At 36.6% G+C, this 12,747-nt stretch overlaps 1 protein-coding gene across 1 annotated transcript in view; it reads right to left on the bottom strand.

The window, feature by feature from the left end:
• Positions 1 to 600: 600 nt before the first annotated feature.
• Positions 601 to 12,747, bottom strand: part of LOC104274614 (calcium/calmodulin-dependent 3',5'-cyclic nucleotide phosphodiesterase 1A-like) — a gene marked incomplete at its 3' end in the record, with an annotated part of 77,676 nt that continues 65,529 nt past the window's right edge. Inside the window, exons 3-5 of the mRNA XM_009870301.1 lie at positions 2,209 to 2,391; positions 1,703 to 1,769; positions 601 to 717 (exon numbers count right to left, since the gene is read on the bottom strand). Of these exons, the coding sequence (XP_009868603.1) occupies positions 601 to 717; positions 1,703 to 1,769; positions 2,209 to 2,391 (367 nt within the window). The remainder of the gene's footprint in view (positions 718 to 1,702; positions 1,770 to 2,208; positions 2,392 to 12,747) is intronic.

The following is a 12,747-nucleotide window of genomic DNA, read 5'->3' on the forward strand; positions in this document are numbered from 1 at the left end:
ATTATTATTATTTATAATGATAAATTTGGTGTTTTGAACAATTTTTTACTTTAGCCTTTCAAAGCTGGTTATAAGTACTCCATAGCATATTGCAACATCCTGCAAACACCATGGCAAACCAGACTTCTCTGTATATGCCCCAAGTTGGGTAGGAGAAGAAGGGTCAGCTGAAATGCCTCCCCAGTGGTGGGCAATATATTATGATCTATATCACGGAAAAAAATAGTTGGGTCTAACTAGTTTTCTGCCTTATTAGGAATCTTTGTTCCATGAAGCAGGCACACTGATTCAGTACATCTGAGTAAATGGACTGTATAAATAGTGCATTTATTTAACACAGAACTTAGCTGCTCACTAGAAACATCCCAACCCAAACTGACTTGACATTTTTTGGGTTGTAGAAAAGTTTGCATGCTCTGGGTGAAGTTCCATTTGGCAGAACTACTGTCATACGACAATGCTCAATTTGCCATATTCTTTGAAATTCTGCACTGTATCGTACAATAAAAAAGCACTTCAAACATATCCTGGCTTTCCTGTATTTTACATTTGACATACTTATTTTTGCTTATATATTTTTATTTGTAGCTAATTTCTGACCTTGAAACGGCTCAAAAGGTCATAACGGGTAAACAGCTCATACATCATAAATTTCAGACTGTGCTCTCCACTTGCTTCATTTAGGGCAAATACGTCAAAAGACCATTTATCAACATCCTGTAGATGAGGGGAAAAGAAAAAAAAAACACATTAAATTTCCATCTGTCTACGTAGGTTTTCAGTTAATCACTAAAAAAGATATTCCAGGGGTTTTTTTGAGGAAAGGGAGAGTTTGGTGGTTTTCGATTGTTCAACTCTCTCAAACTCCTACTGTAGATAACATATTAACAACTTTTTCAATATTAATATGAAAATAGTTGTGCCAGTTATGAATAAAATCATAGAATGTCTTAGGTTGGAAGGGACCTTAGAGATCATCTAATCCAACCTCCCTGCCATGGGCAGAGGGGCCCTTAACTAGACCAAGTTGCTCAAGGCCTCATCCAGCCTGGCCTTGAATATCTCCAGGGAGGGAGCATCCACAAGCTCTCTGAGCAATCTCTTCCAGAGTCTTGCCATCCTTGTACTGAAGAAAATACTTGTAACATGACATATACAACTTCGACTTTCAGGGGAAAAGGTGAGGTACTACACCTCAAGAAATACCATTTTTTTTAATTGCATACATAACCATAAAAACCTTAGTAGTATAAAAAATTGCTTTTGGTGTGAACTACAGTAATGCCTTAAATTCACAGCAAATACTGTACTTGTTCCATAAGCTGCAGCTTCTTCTGTTAGCTCTACCCCTATAATACTTCTCCTTTTTCTTTCCTAAAAAGGAAACAAATGCTGCTGAGACACTGATTACCATACCACTGGGAGCTGATAAAACCATGTCTCACATTTCTATAAAAATTTCTATACAAATTTCACCCTATTGCTCTAATAACGTCTAAATGAAATCGCAACTAATTAGTGAAACAATAAAAATAATGTTACTTATGAATTTTTAACTCTTAATTTCTCTGTTCTGTGTGCTTAGTTCTGCAATACTATGGCTAGCGTATGTTCAGTAGAAAAATATATTTGTTTCACCCTAAAAGTCACTAAACATTAGTACAAATACATTTAAATTCCACAATGATTAAACTTATTTCACCTTAAATGTTACTATCACTTCTGCTGGGTAAGCCAAACCAACCATGCTAGAAGTTCTTCGGTACATCCTAAAAGAACAAATAAAATATTAAGGAATATCACTCCTTTAAAAAGTACTAGAACAATTTCTCTTTTTTTAAATTATTTTTTCACAGTTTGTGAAATAGCACTAAGCTATTTAAGAGCCTGATCCCCAAGACGACATAAATCTTTTTATGAACTTATGAGAAAAGCCCTTCTTTTATGCTACTGCAGTATGTTTTAGTGTGGAAGTTTCAAAGCTATGAAGTTCATTCCCAGAATTTTCCAAAGTCCAGGAAACTTTAGTACAAATGTAGAGGTTTCATTTGGATTCTTACAGAGAAAAACTGAGCAATTGTAGAAATTGAAACCTAAATTCTGGCTCAAATATTTGCTTCAGGTCCATCCCACAACTTTAGGGATCTTCAGCAACAGACACTTTGGTTAAATGTAGCATTTGCTGTTATAAGAAAACAAAGCTCTCACCTTTCTACAAAAATCCCAGCCTGTACAGCATGCACAATGCTTCGGAATTTGGGCTTTTCTTCAGGTCTCCTCTTCACTATTCCCATTTCCCTCGTGAACGTAGAAGCTAACCAGTCCCGCACTTCCAGCGGGACCGAGTCCGACTGGATGTCAGAGAGTTCATCCTCAGTGTCCAAAAGCTTCCTACAAAAAAATTAATACAAGAGAAGATAGCAGACTGAAGCAAAAGGAGTATGGACAGGTGAACAGCTAACAAAACTTGATTTAATAAGAGCAGAAGTTGTCTGTAGCTTGACTCAGCACATCACTAGATGTCTTCTTTGGCAGACACATTGAGGCCACTGAGGAGCTGGACACAGCAGATACTTATCTTGCCTCTCGCCTGCTGCCCACATTCCAGAAGGTAAAAGACACTTAAACATAAGATATTCAAGTAAAGGCAACAGAAGATTTTTCTACAAAGATGTCACAGGCATGGTGTATTGAAGTGTAACCAATGAGTTACAGAATCATGAGGAGATATCTAAAACAGTGGCTGACATGATCGTCTATTGAAAGAAACTGAGAACGCCAACAGTCCATTTGATCCATCCTCCAAAATGCTAGAAAAAATGGTTTTTTACATGAAAAGTAAATGATATTACATAGCAATGCTATGGTGCACGCATTTCAATGAATACACTGTATACATGCTCAGCCTGCTATTCCAGTGCAACAGAAGTATGAAAGAGACCCAATTCCTTCCATATGGAGAGCTCTATTCCTATTGAAGGCAGGGTAACAAAATCAGCAGTAAAGATATTACATAAGATTGGATTGCAAATCAGCTTTCACAGTTCTTATTTGCTCAAAAAGAAAAGTTATGTGTATTTCTTGCAAAATAGAAAAAGTATTAAAAAAGAATCTTCAACGAAATTGAATTGGAGGACATCAGTTCATTTAGAAGAAACATGTAACTACATATTCTCTTAAAACAGACTTAACACTTCAATTCTACACTTCTATAAACCTACCAGAAGTATGAACACAACCCTTTTCTTGCTGTTATTTGCTCATATCACTCAGTCTGCTGGGGTTTTCCAAGAACCAAATCCCTTATTTAGCCAGATAACAAGTTTTCCTTCATGCAATTATGCAAGAAACTCGAGTTATGATGCTACCCTTTTAAAATGTTTTAACAAAAGTGGTACCAATTGAATTGCAGGCATTATTTGATTACATAAATCTATTTCTCTAGTGCTCTTTCTGAAATTGCTCAAGTGTGCATGAATTGGACATAAAGCAATGACGGACAAGGTACTTTTCAGTGTGAACAGGATTCCTGGAAAATCTATTTGGTGGGAATTTAGCTAACAGCATTTGCAGATATGTATTTGAGAGAGGGAAATTATCACTTCTCCATTTTCATGTTGTCACCTCTGTCAGTCTTTTCTTTCTACTCTCAGCACAACGCTGTTGACTCTTAGCATTCTCTCCTCATATTTATCCAGTGTCTCGTTCACAACTTCCACTTTTTCTGTTTCCCTTCTTCAATGTTTTCAAAATCTTTCCTATCTCTGGTCTTCTCTGGCATACAAAGGAATTGAGCTGCAACACGGATGATGAAGACAACTCTGAATACAGCATAGCTCAAAAGAATCCCCATGTAAATCCAGTACTGTCTGAGGGAATATGTGAAGATGCCAGAAGTGTCATATAAATTACTGGTGAGCAGTGAGCATAGTATATTTGTGCTCATCTGCCCGATTCTCAGTTTCAGCAGCTCATCTGGCTGACAGCATATTTTGTGGGACTTTTCAACTGGAGTTTAAAAAATAATCTGTAAAATGCCACCAACATCACCATTTCCTGAAAGAACAGCAGAGGCATTCCTATTTTTTAGGGACACAGTATTATCAGACTAGGAAGGCTCTGCAACACAGTGTGCAAGAGGAGCAGAAGGGACAAGAATTATGAGATTTTCTGACTGTGGAACACAAGACGAAAGTCAGTAATTTATTTTGGAGGAGTAGGACTTGTGTAGGGGAAAGGATTTGGGCAAATTATCTTCCAAAACTCAACCAAGGCTGAGACTGGTCATAGATCGAAGGCTACAAACTGATTTTACTCTCTAAATTAAAAATTATATTATAGTACACTTAAATCCCTACTAGTCTAACATCGTTATTAAATGTCCCTGGAGAGATCAGTACATTTATATTTCTGAGGAATATTTGGCATTTGATGTATTCATAGCATAATCAGGAATAAACCTTATAATCCCTAAAACCTATTTTGTAACTATTCCAACTGTTATTTGAATCTGATGAAATTATTCCAATGATAAAAAAGGACCATGGGCATCAGGGCTGCTTCAGAGCAGGCAGCAGGGACACTCCCCATCACCTGTGCAGCACGAAGCAGAACTCTACAGCAGTTCGCTACAGCCTGATGCAGATCTGAATTTGGGACCAAGTCCTGAGCTCTGCAGATATGAGCTGCTGGAGTATAAATTCGGGCTAGCAAGGCACATTACAGTTTCTCTAATCTTTTTAACCATTCCCCTGCAAAACAGGACTACTCCGTATGTAAATGATGGTAAAAAGAATTACTTTCTGAAGACAGAACAGAGAAACAAGTGTTTCTTTAACCCAGGAATTTTCATGAGACCACTGCTATCTGATGAGAGGTGACTGAACAACATGCTCTCATGGAGACTGTTCTAGTTTCTCTGGGCCCTACATAAATAACTAGGAAAGCAACTGCAACACAGAATTATGTCATAAGTGCAATCCCTTGTGTACAAGCTCTTACAGATCCCTCAACACACAATAACTCCTCAAGAAGCAATAGTTACTTCCAGAAGCTTAAGTGAAACAACATTCAAGGAGAGGAAACAAGGGTTCAGCTCATAGCTATCTATTCTTTACACTATCCTGACCTTTTGAAGAATAAAATTTATATTGGGGAAAATTAGTCATGGTATATGCATTGATAGAAACGGCCTTAGAAAAATGCACTAATGACTGCCATTCTTCTTTAATTACAGAGACAGGGCTCATATATGGGTCTATACAGTTGAATAAATAGATGGTTGGATGGATGTATAATTTAACAGCATTTTTATTTAGGAAGGTAAATAAATTAGGCTACAGATTGCACAATACAAACTACGCTCAATTATCATTCTTAGAATCCGATTTTGACTCATTTCATTGTTTGTAACTTTTTGCTGACTTTTATTCATCCACTACACTTTGATTAAAAAATATAGTATTTCCATTATACTTCCATGGCTGTGCATATATAGGCACACATACACGATATTGTCAATTCCGTGAAATAAAACTAATTATTCACCTTTTATTCACTGATAGCAAAAACACAACTATAAAATAACTCAAAGCAGATTTATATGTTGAGACACAAGAACAACAAATTAGTAATTTTACATAGTATTTACAAAACATATATACATATATATAAATATTACTAGGTGTATCAAAAAGAATCTTCTGCAGAAGTATCAGAACTTGTGCACGATAACCAGAAGTACATTTGCCATACAACAATAGCTGAATTTTTCCCTTTCATCTGACAAGAACCAGTTTTTGATTGGCAACCACTATATTTTTTTACATGGATTTGTTCTTTTTATGTTGAACCACTTCACAGCTACATCCCTCATCTATTGATGTACATCACTGCATCAAGTAAATCACAGAGCCCTTGTGTGCCGGTCTTTCTTGCTGTTCCTAATTGTGTTGCTCATAACTTAACCACAACTGGAGCAGAGGGATTACAACATCAGTCTGATGCAATCACTGCACTAGAATGCAACCATTTCTTTGAAAAAATTACACAATACAACATTTTTTATAATTACTGGGAAAAAACATATGTCTGAAGTGTATATTCAGAGTATTCTTTTCCTAAGTGTTTATAATACTGCTATTTTAATTTGTATCTATTTAAAACTGGTAATTTTTAAAAGCTTCAGTAAAATTAGTGAATCAATAGTGTTTGGGTTTTTTGCGTAATGAAAGTTATATTGCTCAGAAAAACGGAAAACACATTCATAAATTCTGCATTCTGTGATTCTACTCTTATTTAGACCTCTAACTTGCCACTTCATAAATTACAAGTGAATAGGTAAATTATTATTATAGATGACTATTCAAGATACCTTTAAATAAAATTTAAAAAAAAAAAGAAGAAATAAGGGGAAAAGCAAAATAGCATCAGAAGACAAGGTCAAAACAAGCACAGTTAAACCACTTAACATCCTATCAAATATTACAAGGATTTTTGCAAGATTTTACAATATAATTTGTAAAATTATATTGTAAAATTATGTTAAAAATTATTGTTAAAATTATTGTTGTTAAAAAATGCCATTGGATAAATTAATGTGGTAAAATAACTAGTGACCATAGCTGTCAAACACAAGGCTAGAAACACTGGCTTAGAAAATGCTTGGAGTGGAGCAACTGTAAGATCCACAGCCTCATCCTCAAAACAGCCACACTGAAGATCATCGACGATGGGCATTTATTTTCTATTTTAAAAATACATAGTTGCTCCACAAAGTAAGTCTTAAACTAAAACTCCACTGAGATCAATCCCATCTAACGTAGAGGCATGAACTCCAGTATCATAGTTGAATTAGATAGATGTTAATATACCAAGGCAAACACTTTAATATTTTCTTCCCTAAAGCTAAGTAACACCCAAAACCGCTAATAAACAAAACATAAAAGCTCTAACACAGTGTGCCACAGAAAGAATTTTCTTTCAACAGAAAGTCAGAATTTCAGGGTTGCATACAGTTACTTTGCTCATATGTCATTAGTCTATTATGTAGATGCAATACAAGGAAGAGATACACGTGGGAAGGAGAGGGGGAGGCTTGGGTTATTTAATTCTGCTCATTCCATGAGTGGAACTCCCATTGACAGTTGTGGGAATAAGTAAGATGTGGCCCATGGCACTTCAGCTTAGCAATCAATTACTATTGCAGTCATAGTAACTAATAACCTGATCATCTTGTCACAGTACTGCGTCTTTTGCCAAGAATAATTTTTCAAAATTCAAGTAGTGATAATCTCTAGCTCTCTTTTAATTTAATCAGAATTTTAAATATAGTAATGGAGTAGTCAGAAGTATATTTCTTTTCCCTTAGGAATGTATGAGATGTACTATTGAGGAGAAGAAAGAAAAGAAAATGAAAAAAAAAAAGATCATGGCTATGGGGGGAAAAAAAAAAATCCATCAGTGCTGATCAGTCATGCTGCCAAACAGAGATGGTGGAAAATTTCCAGAGGAGGGATTGAGAAGGAGGTATGAGCTCTTTACTGAATTAATCAAGCTAATCATCAACCCCTTAAGAGTGAATTGTTCAAAAAGTACTCTTCTAGGTATAGAACACAGAAGAAAGAATTTATAGTCAGCTCCCATTTTTTTCAATTCTTTGTGTTCTAGTGTCTATCTTCCTGAATGAGCATGAATCAATATATTCAATCAATATTTACATCCTCTAAAGTCCACTACAATTTCCACTTACATCCACTACAAGAGTCTCTTGACTCCCACTGAGGACAAACAAACTGCAAAAACGATTGTGGTGCATTTTTTACTACATAAAGGTCTTTCTGAAGCAAATGATGAATTTACCAACACGTTGTACTGTTAAAATCTTGCATGTTGTCAGAAAAACTGCCATCATACTAAGAACAAACAAGTAATTAAAATAATTTGGAAAGACTGGATTAAATACAGTTATTACAACAGCAGGTAAGTAATGGAGTAAGGACGATTGTTACCAGAAACATTCTTTTGTTGATAAGGATTGCCTATTCAGAAATACAGGTGTATGTACCAATGGTCATCAATAATCCTAAGATTCAGGTCAGGACATTTATTATTTAAAAATATCATTTTTCAGGAGTACACCTGTGAGTTAATGTATTTTCCCTTTTTTAATTCAATTGCTTTCATGTGGTAATCTGGAAGCTCTGTGGGACAGGGACTATATCAGAGCATGACTCATAAATAAATTAACAGTAATAATTTTGAGAAAAAAAAATCATTAACTTCCAAAAAGGGATGGAGGCCATTTATTAAATATCCTAACTGAACTCAAGAGTTTCAGTCAAAATTTAACAGATTTTTCAGTGATTTTAAGCGTGGGGGTTTTTATCTAACTTTGATGTTGTAAGCTTTCCTCTCAGAAGAAAAACTGTGGCTTAGAACAAAAGATCTTAAAGGCTTGTTTTAATCTTTTATAAGAATGGAATATAGTGAACTAATCTCAGCACAGTAAGCTTTTACTCAATACCAGCTTTTACAGAAGTATCATTTGTAGATTCCCTTAATGGATGAACTAAGTGTTTTACTTCAAAGGGCACATTTGTTGCTGACAAAAAATTTCAGGCAATTTACCCATGAGTTTGCTAGGGAGGAGAGCAATACACACTCAGAGCAAAACTGACCGAATGTTCAGGATTATGATTTAGCTTCATGCTTCACTTATCACCACTTCCAATCTCTCCTCAACTAAGTAATCTCAGAGGATTCATACAGGCCATGTTTTTCACCAACAAATTACCAAACCGGGTATCCCATTCCACTTGTTCAAGACTTGTATCAATTAGGCAGATTATTTTCTTTAATATTACCAGATTTTTTTAAAAAGCTAGTTGTGAGGAGAAATATTGTCTAGAGCATTCAAAATAAATTACACCACTGACCAAATGTCCCACTGTTCCATGAATGAAACAGGTAATCTGTCTTTTCAGGTAGGGAGATTGGAAATATATGCTTTTAATAATTTTAACAAATATCTACATCTCTTTGATGTAAAGGAATTTAATCTTTTCAACCCTTGCACCTATGCATCTGAATTAGTACCATTTCTTTCATAACCAGAGCCTTACAGTCAGAGAAACTACCTGCGTCACAGTCAGCTAGCTGCTGTATGCTATGGGTGGGAATGGAATGCAAATGGCCCTGTAACATCAAGCAACAGCTTCCTGCTGTGAGATGCTCAGCCACAGCTGACGTAGCCCTAGCTTAGAGCCTTGCGACACTGACACTAGACTATGGCTTGAGAAAATGAAGTAAGACGAGAATCCTAAAAGATGGAGCCTTCAACTGACTTTCCTTCTCACTTAAAAGGCAGAGAAGCTGCTAAATCTATACTGATGGCTAGAAGGGAGCGAAAGAAAGCACAGAGGTATCAAATAAGTATCCCAGTTCACTACTTTTTGAGATATTATTTACTAGCCTAGGACAGAACAGCTACCATGGACTCAGATTCTGTTGCAGTACTGAAAAACTTGAAAACACCAGGAAACAGCCTTCACCAGTGTGCAAACATAACCAAAGCTGCGTACTGAAAGCTGCCCAAGAACCGGCTGCGCTGGCTGTTCCTTACCTCAGAATCTCCTGGAAGAGGGAGAATTTCCTTTAGCTGTTGAGCTGTTGCTAAGCCCTGTTCCCAGTCCCACGGCACACAGCTCTGTCAGCACCAGCACCTGGCCAAGCTGTTGCTCCCTTCCTCCTCCTCCGACTCCGCGAGACAAAGATATACACACCCGTGTCCCTGTCACAAATACTTCTGTGGCACAGCTTAAGGGTCGCAGGGACATTTGGTGAGATGAAATGGCAAAACTCTTTCTCTTGCAAGTGACATGATCTCAGTTTAAACTATCTCCTTTTTATCCATGATTTGAAGAGATGTTTATCCCTGCTTTAAGTCCAGAAACCACAGAAATGTTTGGTGCATTGCTAGAGTAGTGCCCTGGAAATTCAGCGTGGTCCAAGGTGTTTATTACAACAGCAGTCACAAGGTTTCAGTTTAATTTCCTCTTTTTTAGCTAACATTATGAATGCATACTACTTTTTAAAAAATAAGAGCTTTTTCTCAAGAAAGACTGTGTTTATCATTACAATATCATTGAAATACCTTCCCTATTTGCAGAGCTCTCATGCAAACATATGTTGTTATAACACCACTTATCCTTGATGAGATTTCCTTTTGCTTCATGAACATAGCAATAACCTGTATTTCTTATTTTGTCCTGTTGAATCAAAGACGCTCAAAGCAATTTCCAGCTATATCATAGAATCATAGACTGGCCTAGGTTGGAAGGGACCTTAGAGATCATGTTAATCCAGCTTCCCTGTGACCAGAGATGCCACCTCCTGACTAGATTAGGCAACACACGGGGACCGAATGGGAATTGAACCTGCAACCTTGGTGTTGTTAGCACCATGCTCAACTCACTGAGCTAACTGGCCCCCATAATACAACAGATCTACTTAATGCATTAATGAAACACGATCTCTTCTAAGTCAAAAGTTCTCGAGAGACTAAAGCCTAAAACAAACTAAAAAACATGTATGGAATTGAAACTGCATGGATAAATATCCTCCTGAAATCAAGTACCTTTTCTAAAACATTAAGGCATTTAAAAAATGCAATGAGATCATAATTGGAATAGAATACTCTGATTTTATGTAAAACAACTTAAAGATGTCCTCCACAAGAAGTTTAATTTTTTTTGTTTTATTTGGCTTTGGAATGCAAATGTAATTTCCACCTAGAATTTATTTGACTTATTTTCTTCTCAGTTAGCATAAATGAAGATCTGTGTTTACAAAGAACGGAACAGCTGTCATGACTGAATTCTCAGGCTGTATTTATTTCCTGTTTGACTCTAAATATCCTTCTTCCACTACGTTGAGCCAAGTGGCAGGTACTAATGGAGAGAATTAAGCAAGATTTGTCAGAATTATTTATAACACCTATTGAGTAAGCCTGAACTTCTTCCACAGAGGAGATCTGCTGAGGGGCTGGAACTGTGAGAGTTTCACTGATTATTTTCAGCTGATGGTGAACCTGTGCTTCAGCTACCAAAGCACTAGATCTCTTTCAAGAAGTGTTTAGCGCAGCTTATAATTATGCAGCACTGAGAGACAGGCTTGTTAAACAAGCTTATTAATTGACATGGGCCCACAGATAATGAAGTTCACAGGAAAGCAGCACTTAGGTACATCTGATTTCTCTGCACCTTCAAATTTTTCATCAGCTCAAAAGCTTTTATATGGGATGTTGACTGCCATTGCCCCAAACCAACTTCTTGTAATTTTGGAAGGTTATGCCTACTGACTATCCCTTCTTCTAAGGAGCCTGTTCTCAGAACTCCATAAATAAAACCTGTTGTGTTATTTCCCTGCCTTTTTCTGAACCCAACTGCATATAGTTTCTAAAAAAAACCCACGGATGGAAATGAGCATGTGTACATAGTTTTAAAAAATGCTGTCTTATGCTCAGATAAGAGGCTATCATGCAGAGCATCAGAGAAGCAGAAAAAAGGAATGCTTTCTAGAGGACCTGGGAGAAATACTTCATATTCTGTTAATGGGTTTGAATTCTACAGACATTTCCAGCTGATTGTTGCACTATAAATAAAGATTTAAGGTGCCATCAGCTTACACATTTCCATGTACTTCTGTGTGCATGCACAACTTATATACAGGCTTTCAATCCAGCTCAAATGAAGTAACAACATAAAGGAAAAAGTTAGAATTCCCTACTGTAAGAAATTGGAACTGATCAGTGAAAAAACATCAGGCTTATAAAGAAAAAAAATAGGTTTGCTAGACTAATTGCTGAGATTCAACTTTTAAGTAGCACAAATAGTTCCCCAGAGCTGTGGAACAGGCCAGGTTCTTCCTTGATTCTAGGTTATATTTTATTTAACATGCTCTGTGAGATACCTTATCCCTGAATCTCTTTATTGACCTTAGTTTTGATTTTTCTTTTCAGTTTTTTAATCTCTGTGTTTGTGAAGAACTGCAGAGGGTCCTTCTGCAATAGGTGTGGGATGAGTGGTGGGACCATTTTATTAAGCTGTTTAATGGGATGCATGTCATAACAGAAAGATGAGTCAGGAGGAAGCTCTTAACCACCTCTCTGTTAGTTGTTATTCCTAAGCTGGCTGTAGAGATATTTAAGAGGGCTTTCTTCCAGCTGATACTGAGGTCTGTCTCCCAGAAGAGTGAGGAAGAAGAGAATACTAGAGAGAGGACTTGGTTTTAGGTGGCCGGTTGAAGTGAAGTCTTCCTCTGCTCGGATATGTAAGAAATGGGCCAGTAAATTCAACAGGACAAAACCCAGGGCTCTAGAGTGCTCTTAAAATAGAAAACACGGGTATTTTCACGTGAGTTGCTGAAACTCTGTATTGAACCTTTGGTCCTAGGCCTGCAATACTCTGTACCTTGTAGAACCAGGCATCATTAAATTTTCCATCTTGTAAGCCAAATCTCAGGAACTATTATATCCTGTAAAGCACGCTTTACATGGATATAATGGGACTTAGTTAATAAAAGCAATCTGTAGTCAGATGGATTTCTCACTGCTTTACTCAGTGTACTAATTGTTATTGCTCTATACTATAGCAATTACTTTTATCCATACAGCAATTTATATCTAAGAAATGTACTGAAGTTGTTTGAACTTTGCGATGTATAAAAGTGCACGTTCAGGCTCAGCAG

The sequence above is a fragment of the Apaloderma vittatum genome, unplaced genomic scaffold (assembly GCF_000703405.1).
Source record: "Apaloderma vittatum isolate BGI_N311 unplaced genomic scaffold, ASM70340v1 scaffold3825, whole genome shotgun sequence".
NCBI lineage: Eukaryota > Metazoa > Chordata > Aves > Trogoniformes > Trogonidae > Apaloderma > Apaloderma vittatum.